The sequence below is a fragment of the Dendroctonus ponderosae genome, unplaced genomic scaffold, assembly GCF_020466585.1.
Source record: "Dendroctonus ponderosae isolate FM_Combo_2020 unplaced genomic scaffold, Dpon_F_20191213v2 Dpon_F_20191213_2, whole genome shotgun sequence".
Lineage (NCBI taxonomy): Eukaryota > Metazoa > Arthropoda > Insecta > Coleoptera > Curculionidae > Dendroctonus > Dendroctonus ponderosae.
This window is the reverse complement of record NW_026018165.1, coordinates 12064603-12087315: the sequence shown is the minus strand read 5'-3', so window position 1 is coordinate 12087315 and position 22713 is coordinate 12064603. Positions and strand designations below refer to the sequence as shown.

At 32.4% G+C, this 22713-nt stretch overlaps 1 protein-coding gene across 1 annotated transcript in view; it reads left to right on the top strand.

The window, feature by feature from the left end:
* The window catches only part of LOC109544695 (protein jim lovell), a gene marked incomplete in the record, with an annotated part of 136552 nt that extends 114147 nt beyond the window's left edge, over positions 1-22405 (top strand). Inside the window, 6 exon segments of the mRNA XM_019915019.2 lie at positions 7144-7446; positions 7577-7990; positions 8158-8519; positions 13898-14017; positions 15100-15455; positions 16448-22405. Of these exon segments, the coding sequence (XP_019770578.2) occupies positions 7196-7446; positions 7577-7990; positions 8158-8519; positions 13898-14017; positions 15100-15455; positions 16448-16720 (1776 nt within the window).
* Between the last annotated feature and the right edge of the window lie 308 nt (positions 22406-22713).

Here is a 22713-nt window from a genome sequence, read left to right as displayed (position 1 = left end):
TCTAAGCTATTTGCAAAAAGGGAGAAAATTAATTTATTTTTGTTTAGATCAAGTTAACCGGGTACATGTTACCATGGAAACAAAAAACAAACGTCAAACGTCGAAAAATGCGTCAAAACTTATCAATTTATGGCAGTGTGTTTTAAAAATAGATGCAAGACGCGTGTTTGTAACGTTACTGTTACCGAAAAAGTAGCTTTATTTATATTTAAATTTAGAATACTAAGCGCAATATAAAGTGGGAACATTTCCTTCAGTGAGCATTTGCTTGATAAAGACTGGCTATGTTGAAAATTAATTACTATATAAAATAAACCAACTGCATTAGGAATCAATCAAGTAAGTCGACACATTTTCAAAGTAAGTCAAAAGTAGCATTTTCTTGGTAGATCGGTTGTAATAAATTTACTAGTTGTTACATACTTGACGTATTTTTACTAGCTATAGTAATGGCCATCTAGAACACTTTTTGAATTTGTTTGAAACAGTTTGCGGAGGCAAAACATGCAAAAACTTGCATTAATGTGGCAGAAAATGCCTTAAAGTGATATACAAATAAATACATGTATAACAGTAAACTTTCACACTCTGATTTACTGTTTTCTGCTAAAAAACGCCCATGCTAGAGCGTATTTGGTTAATATTCTAGTCAATATACGTTGCACTTTGTCAAAAAATGTTAAAAAACAAAAACATATTTTCTATCATACAAGTAACTGTTTTAATTTAACACCGCACACAATAGCCGAGTTGAATTAGCTGAGCAGTAGGAACATGTGACCACCCTGTATTTTGTTTCATAGTTTTAAAGAAAGTGATTGTAAACCTTAAACTTGAACGCATATTAAATTTTAATTTCATGGACAAAGAAAAAAGAAGCTGGTTTTCTCTCTATGACTTGATATAAAAACACTTTCGAGCTAATTCAATATCGGAACAATAAACTAAAATATCACATTTAAACTGACCAAAAACAATGAAAATTCGTCTTTTCAGCCCCCAAACAAAATGCCGAACGCCTATGTAATCCGAATCCGTGTGCGAGACATGCAAACCTTACATTTGTTTTACATATATTTGGCACTTACCAAAATATCTACGCTGATAAAATCATGTAAGAATATATATGTATGATAATGAAAAGGAAAGAAACAAATCAAGAATAGGGGTAATGTATTACGGTACACTGTGATTTCCAAGAATGTGAACGTGGTTTGTTTGTAAGGCATTTGCATGCAAGTTGAATATCTACGGGCCGCCGGCTATTTTCATGAAAGAATAAAGCTTGTTGGAAACCGTAAATTTATCGAAAGGATTAATAATTAATAATTATTTTTTCGACATTTTATCAACAACAAATTGTTGATCAGAATATGTTACATATAAAGATTTTCCTCAACCTCAAATTTTGTTTCCAAAAAGAAACAGATAACAATTATAATTTAGATTACAAAGTCAACTAACAGCATTGAACTTAAACAAGTACAGACGATGTTAATGGTAGGAATGATGGTGAGACTGAGGTCCTCAAATGAACCAAAACGTTCTAATGTCATTAAAAATTCATAAATTTAAATAAAAGCTTGCTGTTATTGCTTGATGCATGCTTGTTCAAATAATAACTTCTATACATATTTAAGGTTTGAAGCAAATAATCTATTAAATGGAACTAACTACGCGAGGTTTCGCTACATTTTTACAATAATCTGAATAATGATATTTCACTTTATTGTTGAAAATTAACTGGCTACATTCACCGTTATATTAAAGTAAAATCAACTATTAATATTATTAAACCCCTAAAACGAATAGCTATTCAGACTTAATACAGTATTAAGACAGTACAGTATTAGTAATAACTAGTCAGAAAACTGCTCCAAAAGCCGTAAAAAAATTTAAGAGATTGTTAAATGAAAACCGCAACTAATTTGCAAAAGTCTTCAAGTATTTCGAATGATTTACATATTAAATACAGCTCAACACACGAAATTCACAAATAAACATACATATTAATTTCTTGCTAACGCGTATATAAAGTTTGGGGTTTAAGTTTTGTTGTTGAAACTAAATTTTATCGCTGCGGTTCATATTATGAATAACAGCGCTAACTTGGACTTGATTCTTAGATAACGTTTAAATTCGGCTGCTGCCTTATAGAATTAATTCAGCAACTAACTGTAGAAAAGAAGCCAATAAAATAGGAATGCTAAAAACAAATATTATAAACTATCGTGGACAATGGCAAATCTATACTTTGAAAATATTTGCGTGATTTTATTTATGCTCTCCAATTTAGCTGTGGGTAACTCAATGAATTTGCAGGAGTTGGCGCAGCTTTGCCGTGAAGAAATGAAACTGTTCCTCAATTTGCGAGCGATGGTAAAAACTGACGAAATTTCAGCTAACTAAAAATGTCCTTTAAAAGTTCTGATTTCAAGAATTATTCTGCCACAAGCGCAATGCGAGGTGCGACGCAATGCGACGTGATGATGAGTTATAACTCATGAACTCACAGAGCGGCATCAACTCAAAAGCGCAACTCAACACAGTATCACCCAGGCCTATCTCAAGATAACTTAACCAAAAATTTAAAGAAAAGACGTTTCTATAAATGTTTAATAAAAAAGCACAGTGGCGACCATGTATCAAGGCAGGTAATACGTCAATGTTACATTTATGGTTAGTTTTTAAATTGTGCTCTTCAAAACAAGCAATGTACAACGATGTCGAAAATACGCTTCTTTTACATTCCTTCGGAAGAACTACATCAGTTAAATTTTCTACACAGTAGGGGCGCGGAACCAGAGAATTAGGTATTAAAAGCAGTTTTGTTCTACTGAGAAAGTGATAATAGTCAATAAACGTAAAAATTAAGATAACTGCTGAAAGCTGGAGTCATTATCGCAATTATAACCAACAATTAAACCTATTTTCAGTTTGATCTTCAGGAGCAAACGCTAAAGCAGTCATGGAAGACACACTTAAACGCTTCGACTATATTTTTTTAATGTTCGGGGGATATTCTTGTAAAATTATACCTAAAAACGTCCAACGGTTTCTCCCAAAAATTCACCCATTTTCACCACAATCATTGCTTCAATATAAAACGGCGTTCTCTATTATCGATAAACATGGGAGATTACACGCTTTGAACTCTAAATTTTTATACAGCTGCTTTGTTGTTTCAATTGTAAGACTTTGGATTCTTCTCACAATAAACTTGAATGAATAGTTCCATCAGTAAAAGTATATACTTTTTCCTAGTTTCATTTATCATCTTTGTTGATTTAAACATAAGCCTAGAAATCTTTGCATAGTGAAAAACGTTGTTTCCAAATAGAGGACTTACATGTATGCAAATCTGTTCGATTTTAGTTCGAATTATACTTTCACTATTTTTATTCTAATCCCCAAATATTTCTAGACATACGGATCCCTAAAATTGTCATAGATCCAGGAAAATAATACAAATTTTTTCAAGTCAAAGAAGTAAAATATGCAAGACAGAGAAGAAATTTCTTATAAAACAAATGAATCGAACTGAAAATTAAAAATCAGCGACCAGTCTAACACTCAGCGAACGTTCAGTGTGGAATTAAATTCAATATAAGGTAGAATATGAGCGTAAGCAAGGAAAACAACATGTTTAAGTACAAGTTTAGTACAAGCGAGAAGTACTGTCTAATATTTCATCTTTTTAAAACAATCAAATTTTAGATATAAATTTCTTGATGGGAACAGTATGACGCCGATACCACACACACAGACACACATAACAAATCACTTGCTGTCTCTGTTTTAATTTAAGTCATTACGAATTTCTTGTTTTGGGCCCTCGTTAAGGGTAGTTTCTCGTCCCCCTTTGGGAAAGAGCCACGTTGCACAGATCCTTTTCTCTGTCCCTAAATGTTTTCGTACGTGCTCGGTCGAATATGTCACATACGCACGCGAGCCCTAACTTTGCATGTTGGTTTCACTCCAGAAGGGGGTTGTTTCTCCAAAAATCTACCATAAGTAATTGCTTAAGACTTTAAATCATCTGAGAGCGCAGGCAGGACGCAAAATATATTGTCTCAATAAGAAGCCAAATCAGAACGAAACTAGGAAACATTAATTTCTAAGAAATAAATGAAGATCTTGTTGTAAAGTGCTTGTTCAATCGGAGCACTTTAGTAAAATAGTAAAATTTAAGATGAAGGTTACTAGGCACATATTTGTTCATCATACTAAAATTTCATTCATTGAAGTAAGGTATTAACAAACTATGGTATTGTGATTACAATTCGCTGTTGTTCCCAAATTGATTCGCTTCTAGAAGAAGAACCCTTGATATATTTCGTGACTATGTATATAAGACCTATTCTCCAAACTTAATAGGAATTTTGATCGTTTAATTGTTTACATGATTTGTGTGATGGCTGCAAGGGTCGTTCCATACTTTTTCTGTTCTTTTCTATTATTCTGGTGGCTTTGGCCCTTTAATTCGGCAGTTATGCAAATTTTAGGCAAATGTAGAGTTGATCGCCTTTCTATTAGTGCGATTGATAATCGACAGATTTATGTTACATTTTATTGTTTCTTTTGAATTAAAGCGCAAATGATTTATTGTTTAAAGTTATTGCGTTATAAAATACTTCAATTTTTTTAATAATTATTATATGGATTTTATGTGCAATTTATATTGCTTAGATTAAATATTGGCCACGTTTAGTGCCAATTTACAAGTATACTTACAGCAATGCTTATTACTTCTGTATGCTTCAATAAACGGCATTCGGAAAGTGGAAGGTGTCTTAATGAATATAGAGTTTCAGACTGAATAAATCCAAAGGATGGTGATCAAACACTAAATTTTCGTCTAAACTGCGTTTGGAATTGAACCTTTAATTGCCGTTTATTTATTACGCGATATATACAAGAGGTTGCTTCAGTGCCTACTTCTTTTAAAAATTTATAAAAAAATGCATAAAATTCGCTAGTAAAGATTTTTCGCATTAAAATGAGATATAAAATCACCTTTTCTTGAAGTTTAGTTACGTGCATACCTACATACATTAGTGCATTTTACAAATACCAATACGCTTTGAAATAAGTAGATACCACAACTACGCCACTAATTAAAACAAGTATATAATACCATACGAATGTAAATTACACCGCATAGGAAATGTAAATCTTGTCTACAATCAACACTGGATTTAAGTTAGTTAGTTAACTCTATTCTCTAATTTCGTTTGAGCCTTCGTTCAGCGACTTTTTCAAAATATTCGTTCATGTAAATAATGTGAAATTTAAACGTGGAAGCCTTCAATATAGGTTCTAATTAGATATGGCAAAATTATTATTATTACAACAAATAAGAGCATTATTTGACTCAAGTAATACGTCTAGGTTGGAAGCAGACCTAGGTATGTTCTTTGTTCCATGAAAAATATGAAAAATATCAAATAAGCTCTAATGTTTTCTGAATTAATACAGTTAGACTTAATAAATTAATCATTTATGACCCACGATTAATATCGATATCCACTGCTGCTCTACAAACAGACATTTTGAACACTTAATATAATTTTATTTGAAATTCGTTGTTTTCTGCTTGACTTCCGATAACTTTGAATAGCAATAATAAATCTTGGAAATATATTTCAATATTTTAATAATATCAACTACGTATCGTCGTAAGTCGTTAGAAACTGAATTAAAAAAAAACTTAAATAAAAAATGTTTTTCCATAATTAGAAACTCTCATAACTCAACGCCCTTTAATCTCCAAACCACAACAATGAAAACAAATGATTCTAGGATAGTTTTGTAAAAATATGTTGCGAATTTATTAAAGAAATAAGTAATTTAACATGATACTCGAAAAAGGTATCAATAATAACACCTGACCAAAAAATTGCTAATATTCCACTAGATCAGTTCTCGTTAAACGCATAGAGGATTATTTATTATCTTATTTCTTCTCGGTATCTAGAATTTCTGAAAGAAAATACTTGACTTTTTGCAATACCGATAAATTTAAATTCAGTTTCCTAATAATGAAATTATCAAATTTTGATTTAAAAAATTAAAAATTTGAAATTTGTTTTTGCTCGGAGCCATGCGATTTGAAACGACACACAAGCAATAGACAGGAATAGATATTTCTAGATTCATCAAAATAATGGGCACCTGCCTAATTCTCAGAATTCATCTTCCCAAATATTTGTTCTGTGAAACCTGCACATTTTCCTTGTTTCCTTTGTTGCTAATCAGGAAGTGTATGACCTGTACTTTTTGCAACTTTTCTTTCCAGTTGTTATTAATATTATTATTATTATCTAGAGAATAAATAATTCATCCACAGATAATCAAACAAATCAACTGGCAGCAACTTTAAGTAATGAAAACTAAGAACCACAATAACATAATTTTCAATATCGGTTAGAATTTATTTCGGTCAAAATAAACGTTTGGGATTTTTTTACTTTGATGCACAAAACGCAGTTAATAAAATCATTGCCGGAGAATTTTATAGACATTTCACGATACAATATTATTTGAAAGAAATTTACCATATTTTAAATCATATGATGATTATAAAAAAAATTGATCGAAAAGAAGAGGGCTTGACGCTAGATATTTTCTTTTTATTTACACATTTTAAAGTATTTAAAGATCAAGTAGCAAACAATTCAGTGCCATCAATTCGCAGTAAATATCTAAAGGTTACTAGAACGCAACTATCTGTTTATTGGAAGCATTCGTTTGAATTGCTATCGGAAAATTTTCATCAAATATTTAAATCGCAGTATCCATTAATTTTTTATCACAAATTTCAATAGATTGAATTTAGCGTTATTGTTCGATATTTGTTGTAATTCGCTTTAATAGTTTGCTAAATCTAGTACGTTTTGAGGAGCCTGAATGTAACACATTTGATGTTAGCGCAAAGAAGCAAATAAAGCAATTTCTTTGTTGGGTGTAATTCGCTTTTTGCTAAATGTGCGTTGCATTTGATTCTTCTAATTTAATACCCGTTTTTCGTGTACTTCCTAGATTATTTATGAGATGAGCAGCATTTCCACATCGCAGGGCATATACTTTTTTCTATGCTCTATGTAAATTCGAGTCTGACGACTAACTAAATGTTTGTTTCAGAAATTCAAAATTCCATTTCAAAAAACATAAGAAGGGACTGAAAGAAACAAAAATGAACGAGCAGGATATGACCATGACAGAATCGCATTATTCATTGCGCTGGAACAACCATCAGTCGCACATTTTGGCATCCTTCGAGGCCTTACTAGAAGCAGAAACCCTAGTTGATGTAACATTGGTGTGCGCCGACACTTCCATTAGAGCCCACAAAGTGGTGTTGAGCGCCTGTAGTACCCTTTTCCAGAGAATATTTTTGGACCATCCTTGCAAACATCCCGTAATTATTCTGAGTGATTTTAGTGGGTGAGTTACTCAGCTAAATAATTAGATGGACACCTCTTTCACCATGATGGAAAAATGAGGAAAAAAATATTTCACCAAAATGTTACAGCTCATTACCGAGTAGTTGAAATACATTTTCTTTATTTTTCAGTTGGGTAATTCAAGCGATCGTGGCCTTCATTTATAAAGGTGAAGTAAATGTTTTGCAAGACCAATTGCAAGCTCTGATAAAAGCTGCTGAGAGCCTTCAAATTCGCGGATTGGCCAATCAGGATCAATATAGTGCAGATAAAGAGTCCACCAGCATAATAAATCAAACTCCAACTCCATCCACATCGCCAAATGACTACGATAAATATCACTATAATAATATTCCAAGCAAATTTCCCAGTTCGGGCCGGCATACAGGGAAGAAGCTTTTAGATGAGTTACCGTCACCCTTTTCACCGATCCCAAATAACTTCGATTGCGCTCAAGTGAAGTTACCTCATATGTCGAAGCTGTCTTTTCCCGAAGCGCTCATGCCCAGGTCCGAATCGCCAACACCGAGAAGAAAACAAGCAAGGTGAGATCTGAAACCGCTATATACTTACCAAATTTTATCATATATAAATCGTCAGTAAAAACTAGTAATGTAAGTAATGCAATAAGTTTACTTGCAATTACAACATTAGCAATTTGAAGATTAGACCGAAAGCCTGGCAAACTACTGAGACTGTATCTTTTATTTAGGCCACGAAGACGTTCGGGAGATTTAAGTATGCACAGAGAGTTAAATTGCACTTCGATCGATTTGAAACCACCATCACCCTCACACTCGGAAGAAACGGCCGAAGATCTTTGTATGAAAAAAAGCGAAGATCACGCCACAGTGAAGGAAGAGGAACGGAAATCATGCACCCCGGAAATGTCAGTGCGTAGTCCGGAACTGGACATGAGCACCCAAAGCAGCGGCAAAGAGTTCCGTTCTTCACCTGTTTCTGCACCCCAACCCACGACCAACATGAAGCAGGAGATTAATAATCCGTCGCCGTTGCCATATCCGCCTATGCCCACAACTTCAACGCTTGCTCTGACGCCTCCGCCCAATAAATGTAAGTATTCAATTATTAGTTACAAGAGTGGTACGAAGAACACGGCTGACAGCGCACAGTACCGTACTTTTCATAGGCACGTGCCCGATAACATCTGCCCGAAGGATTCATTCGATTTGCTATGAAATTATTCTAAACGTTCAGTGTCAAGTGATAGAAAGCTTCATCACGTGGTTGCTTCTACAATAACTTAAAAAAAAGTCGGATACTTTAAGCACCCATAAGAGAACGCAGCGGAGTTAGTTATTAAGTAGTGGCGAATTCAGCTTTCAAGTCAAGGGCGGTCATGTACTAGAAATTCTGTCTGATAAAAATGTCTTTTATTGCCCATGAAATTAGAAAAAATATCGTTAGTCGGTATCGTTGGACAGAAAATTGAAAATTCGATTCAGTCACAACAACACGAGTGAGGAAATTCGAGTGGTTTTAACCCGGAAAGCAAAATTTGAGTATCAGACACTGAGGTGCAAAATTATGCCAAAAATTCATGTTTTCCATCGCGTTTTTGCTCGTTTCTCGGAAGCAAAATGAACAAGAACGCTCATTTTGACATTATTCAGGCAGAACTAAATCGCTTTTTCAAAAATGGAACCATCGATAACGAAATATGGGCAGTTTTCACAAAAAAGTCTTAATTTCAAAAAGTTTTAGATTTGCGTGTTTTTTTTGAGCTGCAAAATCGACTCCAACATAACGCTGCTTTTTTTCGAAGTTTCTCAAGAACCATTTGAGCCACCGAATTCGTTTTGGCATCGTTGGATACAGAATTGAAAAGTCGATTCAGTCGTATCAACGTAAGTGAGGAAATTCGAGTAGTTTTGACCCAGAAAGGGAAATTCCAATATCAGACACTTCAGATTATGCCAAAATTTCATGTTTTCCGTCCCGTTTTTGGTCATATCTCGGAGGCAAAATAAGCAAGAACGCTCATTTGTACATCATTCTAGAGAAAAATAAATGGCCTTTTTAGAAAGTGAACCATGGATGGGGAAATGTTGGCAGTTTTCTCAAAAAAATGCTTGAATTCAAGAGGTTTCAGATTTGCGTGAGTTTTTTTTTGAGTTGCAAAATCCACTTGAACATGACGCTGCTTTTTCCGAAGTTTCTCAAGAACCATTCTAGCCACAGAATTCGTTTTGGCATCGTTGGATAGAGAATTGAAAAGTCGATTCAGTCGTAATGACGTGAGTGATGAAATTCGAATAGTTTTAACCCAGAAAGCGAAATTTGAATAGCATACACTTAGGTGCAATATTATGCCAAAATTTCATGTTTTCAGTACCGTTTTTGCTCATATCTCGAAGGCAAAATGAGCAAGAACGCTCATTTGTACATCATTCTAGAGAAAAATAAATGGCCTTTTTAGAAAGTGAACCATGGATGGGCAAATGTTGGCAGTTTTCTCAAAAAATGCTTGAATTCAAGAGGTTTCAGATTTGCGTGGTTTTTTTTTTTTAATTGCAAAATCCACTTGAACATGACGCTGGGTTTTCCGAAGTTTCTCAAGAATCATTCGAGTCAGCCATCAACACACGAGTGATGAAATTCGAATAGTTTTGACCCCCAAAAAGCGAAATTTCAATATCAGACACTGAGGTGCAAGATTATGTCAAAATTTCATACTTTCCGTCCCGTTTTTGCTCGTTTCTCAGAAGCAAAATGAGCAACAGCGCTTATTTTTACATGATTCGAAAGAGAACTAATTGGCCTGTTTAAAAAGTGAGCCATCGATAAGGAAATATTGGCAATTTTCTCAAAAACGTCTTGATTTTATGAAATTTTAGATTTGCGTGTATTTTTTGAGTTGCAAAATCCACTTGAACGTGACGCTGCTTTTTTCGAAGTTTCTCAAGAACCATTCGAGCCACAACTCGTTTTGGCATCGTTGGATAGAGAATTGAAAATTCCATTTAGTCGTAACAACGTTAGTGAGGAAATTCGAGTAGTTTTGGCCCAGAAAGCGAAATTTGAATTTTACATGATTCGAAAGAGAACAGCGCTTATTTTTACATGATTCGAAAGAGAACTAAATGGCCTTTTTAAAAAGTGATCCATCGATAAGGAAATATTGGCAATTTTCTCAAAAAAGTCTTGAATTTATGAAATTTTAGATTTGCGTGTATTTTTTTGAGTTGCAAAATCGACTCAAATGACGCTGCTTCTTTCGAACTTTGTTCGAGAACCATTTGAGTCCCAGAAGTCGTTTTGGTATCGTTGGATAGAGAATCGAAAATTTAGTTAAGCCATAAAAGAGGTTGAGCCGCGGCGGATCCAGCTTTCAATTCATGTAGTAGAAATTCAACATTTCGTTGTTTATGAAATTAGAAAAACTATTTTTTGTATGTTATTGTTGACATAAACCCAACACAAGGGGGGGGGGGGTCGTGACCCCCATGACCCTCTTTGGGTCCGCCCTTGATTTCAAGTCTGGTGAAAATATAAAAAGTATTCAACCGTAAGGAATATTTGTTCAATCAACAGAAGACTTAAAATAGAATTTCTTTCAATGGGGCTTGAAAAAACATACCAGTTTCAAGCAATGGCCGTGAAAGCCTAACTTAATAATTAAATTACCAATGAAACAAAAAGCTCCGGACTAAAACAATCTACAATTTTTATCTAGAAGCAAAAAGTAGAGAGTGTTTAATGCACTTTTTAGGAGTAGTTCGCAAGGTATTTAAAATCGTACTTTAGAGTTACAATTTTTTACAGGTCTTAAGGAAATTAAAAATGAATGAGCGTTATTAATTGATATATTTTTTATTAATCATTCAATTCTTGCATTTGATAATTTTGTAATGATCTGTTAGAATAATCGCCGAAATTGCAATAGCAATAATATGAAAATTCGGGTGTAAAAAAAACTTACGGAAATACCCAATTAAAACAACGAAGCAACAATAAAAAACTTCAGCCATTTTCAGCCCATGTAATCTAAACCATGATATAAATTACAGTAAAAAAGCTATAAACGGAACTCTATGCAAATGAAATAAAACTTACTTTTGAAGAACTAAATTAACTTATGCACATACCTAAGAGATTAAGTAGTTAACTCATTAGATTCATTGTTGGCTGCTATCTAATTGTTTCAAAATTTTAGACCACAAATCAATAGACAACCGATTGTCGTTGCTTTGTAATTAGAGTTAATTTGATAATATTGAAAATTAGCATGTGAATAATCACTTAGTCAGGTGAGCATGGTCGGACTGAAATCGGCATCGTGCTTCTTAGATGCATGTTTTTTCACCATCAGCATTCAAACTACTTCAGATCCACATTCAAGTTCACTTGTCCGAGCTTTGGCCGGTTGCGATGACTTGCCAGAACTAGCGGCGGCTGTCGACTTGTCCGCATAAACCAAAACAAAAGGATGCCAGCAGCGAGAACGATTTTTAAACATAATCTTAACTTTTTAAAACTCTTGTTAACATCGCACCATTAATAGTTTATGCAAATGTACGTACGGCTCGCGCGATAATTGCTGACCGAACAAGCCATGACTCACCTACCAATTTTTAATAGCGAGCACAGGGAGGGATTCTGAGAGGTTCAATGTTGAATGGCACATTTGGAGTTATTGACTAAACGGAAAACTAGATGCTTCTCAACTTCATATAAAAGCATTCGATGTCTAAATATTCGGAAAGTTTCCACTTGTAAGTAATAGGAAACAGTACTTTTCAGAAAGTAAGCTTTGGAAAACCAGTGCTGTTGTATACATACAAAATTGGCAAGATCACTTAAGACGTGAATCTATAATGTTTTCTGTACAAGATTATTTTATCACTCTTAACTAAAACCAGCCTTTTTATTCTGAAGAATATTTTTTGAAAAAGTTAAAAACATTTTTCGTTTAAAGCTTGAAAATATGGTACAGGCCATACCGACAGACTTTAAGAAATCATTATAAAATTCGAAACCACATAATGTCCGCAAAAGTATCTCAGTATTCAACATGCTTTCTTTCGTAACCGCCCAGTTTAGAACAATTGTCGTTTTCTACTCATTGAAGGTAAATAAGTTAAACAAGAACAATGACTTAGATAAATAAACAATATTTGTTCATCACACAGATACAGTAAGCAATCAATAATTGTAGATATTGCTAATAGCAAAGAGGAAATTGCATCTGCAAGAGCTACTTGATACCGACCAACAACCGATACTAATCAACTACTCATTAACGCTATTCAATGAAAGAGTTGTTTTAACAAGACAAGGGGGTTAATATAATTGCGTGTGAGAGAGCACGATCATGTTGCTCAAATTAAATAATAAATCAGAATGGACTGAGTCGATATGTTATTCTATTTTGCGGGCAGTTTTCCATCATTTATTGCAACACGAGGGGATTATTTAGTACTATATTAGTTTTTTGGTAATGAGCAATACTTTAATTATGTTATATTTAAATATGCTGGCTTCTTATTGTTCAACATTAAAAATGAAAAAATTCTGCTGTCGTATTTTTGAGTTACGGAAACGTTTTCTTCGAATTGTTTTTCTTTAACCAATACTTAAAGTTAAACATATACTATATTTTTTACTTGTAATCCTTGACCGCTATCTGGATTTCAGCAATAAATAATAAAACAGGCTGAAATAAATCTAGACGATATTCAAATAACAATATGTCGCTCAGAAATCTGCTAAATTATTATATTTTTTCCATAATTCTACTGTAGGTATCCATAAATAAATAAGCTATTCGCTACAAAGTACACATTGGAACAGTTCTGTCCCAAATCATAAAAAATTCAAGCTAGCTTACATGGCATCCAAAGAAAGATCCCGTGTGATTTAACACTTGCTTTGCTTTATGTACGTAATGATATACCCGTAATTTATATTTGAATATTAAATATGAAAGTCGACCATTAGATATGCATGCACGGAGCCAGCATTTCTAATTATTAGGTAAGGTATTTCGATTATTGATTCAAAAGGTTTAGAAAATGAAATAGTTTTCGAGGTATAAATCGGGATATCCTGGTGAAAAAGAATTATTGACATCCTGTGAAATACTGAAAACGCGTTGGAACGACGTGTCGGAACAGTTGTAATAAATAATGAAAGTATGAAAAGTTCTATAATATTAAATAAGTTTCCACAAATTTTGAAGCAATGTACCAATCCGTTTGGACGTTTTCACCAATTCTGATTGAAATCTTTAGACAAACAATCCAAAAGCTTCCAGTGTTTAACTCCTTGACTAAAACAATTAAATTTTTTTAGTTAACTTCTTGATATCAAAATGCTTTTTATTCTTATCAAAAATCCTTTGTCTATAATGTCTATTTGTCTATAATTTCCCTCTTTAATAATAACTATAATTATATACACAGACATTTAATTATTTCTTTCCTTTTCAGATTTTGGATTAGATTCACCCTTAGGGTTTTTTCCCCACGGCTATGAGGGTTGCAGAAGTTCTCTCTTCGACTTCCCCGACAATAGAAATATAGACGCTCCCTCGTTCGTAAAAAAGAAAAGTAAGTTGAAAATGGTCTAACAGATTTTTAACCATCATTTTCATCTCCAAATGTGCGCCATTTATTTGAAAAATCATGTTTAAGGAGGCAGATAACAAATTTGAAACTAACATTTTTCAAAAAATTATTTAAAAAATGAAGAACTGTGCACATATAAAATAGAACAACAGTGGAATTAATGCTGCAGAAACATGCTTACAAACAATTTGCCTTCATAGAAAACTGGGCAGTATTCAGACTTAGTAGTAGGTAAACATAGTAGTTAGACGGTTATATTATATACAATACTTTCGTTTCTCTCTGTATCCTCCACCTTAGTTACTTACTTAGTACAGTTTTCATCCTAATGTTAGAAGTACTAATCTGTCAAAAACTATTTGAAACCATTATGTTTGTATGTACTTGTTCCAAGTCGATATCCCTCACCGTTTTTAGATTTCAAGTTATGCCACATTTCGCACTAAATTTTAATTTTTCAGCTTAGTTATTTAGTCAACTTGGTATAATTTATGCGAAGTTCTGATCGCAACAACGCATTTTCGTACATCATAACATAAACCCAATGAATACATTTTGAGAGTGATCTCTATTAATTATCTTAACAATTTTTTACTTTCTTCTCGAATCGCGAATGTTAACTAATTTTTATCAAATAGAATGCGAAAATATAGATGACAATAAGAGAGGTGAACAAACTGAACTGAACGGAATATCAAACATTTATGCGTTCATTTCTTAAATTGAATATCTCTAATTAAACAGCAGATTTTGTCAACATTTTTTTCGCAATAGTTTTTTTGAAATATTAAGCGTCCCAGTTATGCCATAACTTATTGATATATTTTGTTACGAAAAAGATACAACAGTGGCAACGAAAAAGCTGCGAAACGAATATAAGTTTCCTCTTTTCAGTCATAGTGATCACGTGAAACCGTTGTATTAAAAAAATTACATCAAATCAGTTCAAATCTACCTCTATCCTACAACAGTGAAGAACTCCAATTCACTATGGAAGTTGTTCAATTTACAAAATTGTAAAGAATTACCGCATTATTCCAAAATCAATTTTGGGTTTATTACAGTGGGTAGACCGAAAGGACAACATTCTGCACCAAGAGGCGGCCCTCCCAGATCATGGACCAACAATGAACTGACTGAAGCTCTGGGTCAAGTGTGGAAGAAGAGGATGACGACCAGTCAAGCCTCAAGAATCTACGGGATCCCGTATAATTCTCTTCTGATGTACGTAAGAGGAAAATATGGAAAAAGTCTGAAGCTAGAGCAGCTTCGGAGAGACTGCTTAAGTTTTGCGGAGGGTGCTGTGGAGATACTAGGCAATATCGGAAATAATAATAATTTGACGAAGGGGAGTGAGAGAGACCAAGAGCCCGTTCATCCAAATGTTAGGCCGCCTGTGAACGAACATGATCAACATCAAGTAAGTAGCTTTTGGTATATTTTCTGTCGTCAGAAACTAGAAGAAATAATTTGGAGCCACTATATCCGCTATGCGACACATTTGAACTATAGTGAGCTGTTGAGTGTAAATGTCGGGTAAAACAGACTTAGAGAACAGATATTAAGAGTTCATCTTCTTCGTCAGATGAAATACTGACAAATTTTCAGTCAACAATTCGAGCGATAAGGGAAGTCGGTGAAAACGATTGTGTGGAAACTCGATGAAGTGCCTTAAAAGTCAAAGATGGTTTCATGGAATGCTGCATGCAGTTCTTATGAAAGTTATTGCATGTTGCATTATTGCACGAAAAAAAATGCGTTAAGTAAAATTTATGTAGGTAATCGTTTAATTTCCAATGCGAAGTTAACGAATTTATTTTCTCAAGGCGTTTTCATGAGCAATCTCTTCCTACTGCAATGCGTCATCACACCATTGGGTGGGACTTCCAAATGTATTAGTTTTCTATTTTATTTCGTTAGAATCCTGTAAATAATTTTTGGGTTTTTAAGTACTTTTGAAATTAATTAATTTTTCAATAATTTTTGGTTTTCATGTACTACTAACTAATTAATTTTTATCAAGTTATTATTCAAAAAATAGTGCGTCTATCCCTAATCAAATCAAATCAAAATCATCAAATTTTGACGCTTATTTATTGAAGTCCATAGCCACCTTACAAAATGTAACAACTTTTTGAATTTTTTAAATAAAATAAATTATAATTTGAAAACGGTTGATTTCACGGTTTAAAGTGTAAATGCAAATTTGTAACTTTATAAATTGTATATCTAATGACTTATTAATATACAGGTACTTCCATTTGAGAACAAAAGTTATATTGAGTTAAAAAGTTTTAGATTTAAGTCCACATTGTTAACACACTGTACAACATTGTATTGATTTTTGGTTCAATAGAATTCTTAACGTTTACCTCAACATCTTGAGTTAACTATTGTGTTTTTTTCTTTCAGATGTTTCATCCCTTTAATCACAATTATTATCCGGATTTTGGCACTGGTTTCCGTCTCCCACTAAACATGATCCATTTATTGCCTCAAGCTGGCGATAAAAATCGTACGGAACACAATGCGTATGGGCAAACGGCATTGCACGATGAAGAACTGTCCAAGTCACATCAAGGACGAGACATTGAAGAAGATCCCCCTATTCAGGACCTTTATAGACCGCCAACACTAAATCTGGACGATAGGCGGGAATTAGTGCAACAAAATGGACAGGATTAAAGTTTTCCGGTATGTGTTAAGTAATGTTAGTCTGTAAGTAGGGGTCTTAACAAAGCAGAATTTTATCCGAATCGGTAATTAAGTTAGTAACGTTTTTTTTATTTAAAATTTTGAATAAGGATATTATTTATAAAATACTTGCCGGAACATGGCGAGAGCACGGTAAAAATGATTTAGCCCGTTGGCAACTATTATGGATAATATCCTTCAAAATATTTATGTTTGGCATTTTCCTGGTCAGACGGTCAGAGCGTAAAAACTTCAGAATGGTTTATCAAGTTAAGGTTGTCTAAAATTCTGCTACACAATAGTTAAGTGATACAACCATTGATTTGGGGCAATACTTTTAGACATAGCGAATTCTAATTGAAAGAGGCGTTGAGGAATCTTTGTTGTTGTATATTTAATTTAAAAAGTGAATGTGGTTAAAAATGTTAAGTTTCTAGATTAAGACGTTTGTGCTTCCTGTGTTTTAATTGTTGTGTTAGTTGATTTTAAATATTGTTTTGTGATATACGAAAATTTACCAGGTATTCAAGATTTTAATGAGAATGTTAAATTCTATTTTTCGTAAATCGAAATATGATTATTCTTGAATACTTACAAATTGAAAAATAACGTAGTAGGTATTCAAACTTTTATAAAAGCTGGATATTTTCTACTTTGATGGTTCAAAATTTTTCAAAACTGCGTTAACGTTAAATAAATCCCGTTATTTCGGGTTGAGGGAACGGATTGGAATGGTCAAACGATTTCCATAGAGGTCATTCCACATTAATGATCCTTACTATACAAAAATACCTACAATTGTGGGCATTAAAAAAATTATTCTTCTGAGTAAATCGTTAGAACGTAAAAAAATTACAAGTTTAATTGGTTTAGTTACAAGATGGGTGTTTAATGAGTTAACATAAGTTCTATCACATTTAATTCTAGATAGGCATTTGGCCTAAAATTCACCTTTTAATATTGGAAAGATAACTACAAATTTCAGTTGTACAGGCATATAATATATAATATAATAACAAAAAGTGTTTAAAACTGGCCAAACATATGACAAAGTATGATGATATATGCTGATATTTAACAAAAACAGTTCAAACACATGCTAAGTTAAAATGTAATCCGCAGTGTTTCGCAGGTAAATAATTTACTGGATCATTTATTTAATTTTTTTAAATGTAATATACAGGGTGGTCCTGAACCAACAAGGAAAAAATTCACTGACATATAGCATAGACAAAAATATTGCGTTTTGGGAAAACTTATCGGAAAGGTAATAGTTTCTGAGATACAGGGTGTCAAAGTGTACATTAAATTTTCGTTGATTTCTAATAGATTCTTAACCAGTTTTACGTTTTAAGTGTTTTAAAACAAAGTTCAAATTTTTCTTTACGTAGCTTGTAGATCCTCGAGGGCGTAGCTGCAATAGTCTCGAGCCATTGTAAGCATCGGCAAATTTTTTGGGTTTTAAAATGTCGCTTTTTTGTTGGTTATATTTCGTTTTACGCTATTTCCTAAAAAATTGGTTAAGGATCTATTAAAAATAAACAAAAATTTTACACTTTGTCACCCTGTATCTCGAAAACTATTAATTTTCATGTTTGCCTAAAACGCAATATTTTTGTCTAGACCATAAATCAGTCAGTGAATTTTGTCCCATTAGTTAAGGACCACCCTGTATATGTTTGACCAACACTCAAATAATAAATAAAAATGTCCACAGAAAGCATTTCCAGGCTTATAAGCCTTTTTATAAATTTTTTTCTGATGATTGGACATCTGAGTGAGACACAGAAGACAGCGTCAAGCTTTACCTCATCGTCTCTGATAATGTTATCTGCAGATATAACCGAAACGTCGGGAGCAATTCCAATTGTCCACCGCTGATAACCCCGGAAAACTTTTCAACCGGTACTTCATGATATAATACGATGACCATGTTTAATTATCAACCAAAATATGATTTAATTTGAATTTGAATTGAATTTTGATTAACATGGAAATGGCTTGTTCTATTTCGTTCACTCAAGATGTGAATCAGAAAAATGTTTTCGTAATATTAAGCACAGTTATTCCTGCCACTTATGAATGTGGTTCCAATGACTCATTGAATGAAAACAATAGAAAATAGTTGTTTTTGACTTGATATTTCGGTAAACGGTTTTGTGCAATAAATTATCTTGGATACCTGTCAAATTCAGCATCGACACGTAAGAAATGCTTTTGTAAACTTTTATCTAATAATCGAATCATTTAAATTTTCTATCAAATTCCGATAAATTTGTACATAACGCAAAAATCGAAATTATATCGGAATTTGGTTTTATAAGACTGATGTATCATTATGCCAAGATGTTCCGACTACAAGCATACTACAACTACAATTTTATTTTTTAATACTAACACTATATACAGTTCCTCAGATATACAGATTTTTTACCAAATATTTACTGAATGTTTCTATATACACACACTAAGATTGGTTTTTGTTTCTACTACTTATTAAACCAAAATATCCCGACTTCAGGATATATCCTTAATACATTAACAGCTGCGATATTAGTAATTTACTGCAATAATACAGTTTGTACAGTATACAGATTTTTTAACTAACTAGATCAGTATTTTGTTTCTCACAGATATATTTTTCAATCGCCACAGTTGTTTTTGTATTTTTATAAATACCATAATATTACAATTAGCAGGAACATCGATTATGAGTCGATATTCTTGCTCTCACCTAAATATTAGTTGGAACAGACTGAGATGAACATATTTCTCCATTACAGGAACTTTGGCACTTTTTCTCTTACTTTTTCCGATGCTTGATTACGCAACTTTATACCCCAAAAAAAAGGAACGAAATTCATAACCAGCTTTTGCAAGTAAAAGCGGTATATTAAATGTGTAAATTATTGAATAGCTTACCCAGCATTGTAATTATGTAAATTCTCAGTACAGAGCATGTGTTGATTCGTGTATGTACTAAAGTATGATACTAAATTTAACGGTATGTAAATTATTGTCATATAACATTCCGTCAAATTACTCGATATAATTAACTAGGGCTTAAATCAGATATTGTACAAAAATTATATTATTCGTTTAGGCAAAAATATGGTATACGGTCAACAATGTACAAAAAAATAAATATTAACTTTCGGCTTTTATTCGACTAACCAACCGCTTTTCGATTAGAAAATCATCGGTTTTTTAAATTGATTTTGATTACGCAAACCAATAGACAAAAAATCACTTTGTTACTTTTAAAGATGAACATATTTGCAGTTTCTAATCTGAACAAACTTGCAAATTTTGTGATATTATTCGATAAAAAAAACTAACTCGTTATGTTCTAGACATAGATTAAGCACATTATAATTTGGTCACATCTATAGCAGGGTACAAATAAGTGCAAATGTTGCTAAACTTTAAAGTTAATCAATCGGAATCAATACAAAGTTTACGACACATCACTAGAGTATAACGATATTATATTCTTACGTTTTTTTAAGAGTTTCTGAACATCTCCCAAAGTTTTGTTCGATTTACGGGGTGAAGTCGAGACAAATCTTTTATTTGTTGATATTAGTAGAATGTTATGACTATTGTGTTTCCGCCTCACCCTGTACAAATAAAAGTAGGATAATATGTACATGAAAATGATTATTAAAATGTGATACAGCTGTCCTCCCGTGGGATAGCGTCATTTATTTCGTAGCCTCTAGGTGATTGTAGGAATGTATAAAAAGAGGTTGAAAATTTTCCTCAAATTTGAAACCTCTAATCATGTAGGATAACAAAAAATTATGTTACCACTGAACTTCTTAGCGTCTTTTCTTGTCTTAAAATCTAAAAACGTTATAATCTCAGTAACGGTTGTGCACAGTTTTATTATAGTTTTTCGCTTTTATTTATAGTAGATATGCAAGTTTTTAATTACTTTTTTAAATAGAATATTTACCACCTTATTCATTATGTCTCGTTATGTACTTTTCTTAATTTATTTCTTTCATATATGGGAAGCGTTCAAGTTAGATTTATATTCTTTTAGACAAACAATCGGTGCTGGTAAATTTAAGTTAAATTGTACATATGAAACACTAACACACACAAGACATTCCTACTGAAGTATTATTAGTTTTAGCTTAATATATTTTGCATTAGTTTTAAATAACTTTTCAGTTCCTGGTACAGCTTGTACTTTACTATTTATATTTATTGTTTATGTTTCTTATTTTAACGTAGTTGTTTCCTGTCGCAATTGATATGATAAAACATGGTTTCCATATTTTGATTATTATAGAAGGATTTTGCAAAAATGGACAATATTGATGGTGCATTTTTGACGTTGGAACACAATATACAAGGGATTATTGTTCGTATGAACACATACAAAATCATAATTTGAAGAGCTTTATGATATATAGATTTAGAACCTTCGACACTCACGATAAAAATGTTTGAAAAGCTAATATTGTTTTTATTTGATTCATTCAAATGCATTTTGTCTTTAAATAAGTACTTTTGTCTATATAGCCGTTTTGGATATCACACCAGGTATATAAATTATATCAGAGAGCTTGAAATCCTTGTATAATGTTTTCCAATGAAGAATGCATTTTTCTAAGCTTTGAGCTGTTACAATACCACTATGTGTTTAATAGATTTTATTACTGGAACGGTTTGTACTTAATGAACTGAGAATATAGAACCGGTACATGATTTTTTCAAATTTGCGTTAGTTTATAGTATTACTCGGTTATGTGTGTAAAAGAGTTTACATTAATAATAAATCTAAAATATTAAACTTTGCCAATTGAATTACTCCTACTTTACTTTTACTTCAGTTCTAAATAATAGAATAATACAGATAAACACACAAAAAATAATTTTCCTGTTTGATAATTATGAGATTTAAACAAAAATATTGAAATTTTTTTATTTGAATCATAACATGATGATTTGATTGAAAAAAGTTTACCATTGTTATTAATGCAAACTCTAACTTACCTCTGTTAAAAATTGTAAATTTGGACATTGTGTAAATTAAAATCCTGATTTCAGGATTCTTAGAAAAAGGAACGAACCCCTGGCATTAACTTGTAAAGAAATTAATGTTGAAATTTTTGTAAAATGGTACAATTTGTAAAAATCAGCGGTACATTAAGTAATTAGGTGAAAATTGGCACACCTCGTACGTTTTCTGTTAATTGGAGATAGTTTGAATTAATTATACAAGTTTAAAGTAAAAGAAAACAGGGTAAAAATTACAATATCCCATAGAGATACAGATATATTTACTTAATGAAGCTGAAAATGAGAACCGCAAATGTATATGTAGTACCTACATGACAAATATGTTAAATGAACTTTAAAAATCCACAAACAATTCAATAATATAAAAGTTTATACTTTATAAAGCACTGACAGAGATTACGTAATATATTTGTCACCCACAAAGCTTAAAAACATGATCAGTTTAATTTGTCCTTCATCTCGCCTTTGTACGAGGTGTATTTGGAAATATAATATTTGTGTGTTAGACACAAATTTAGGAATTATAATGTAAAATAATAAATTTTAGTTTAGGAGTATATACAAATACAGATATTTGATAATTAGGTAGGCTTAGTTTTTGATGATGTTAAAATAAAATTTAATAAAGCTTCGTGAGAATGACGTTTTTTTTTCAATTGCTCTTAATTTGTTGATTAACAACCACAATAAAAGTTGAATACAAAAAAATACAGTCTTCTGTTGTTTATGAAATTAGAAAAATGATCGTCGTTTCGTGCAAGGGTGGCGCAAGATTATTGCAAAATTTCATGTTTTCCGTCCCGTTTTGAATGTTTCTCGGAAGCAAAATGAGCAAGAACGCTCGTTTTTATATCATTCCAGAGATAACTAAATAGCCTTTATTCGAAGTTTCTCAAGAACCATTCGAGCCACAGAATTCGTTTTGGCATCGTTGGATAGAGAATTGAAAA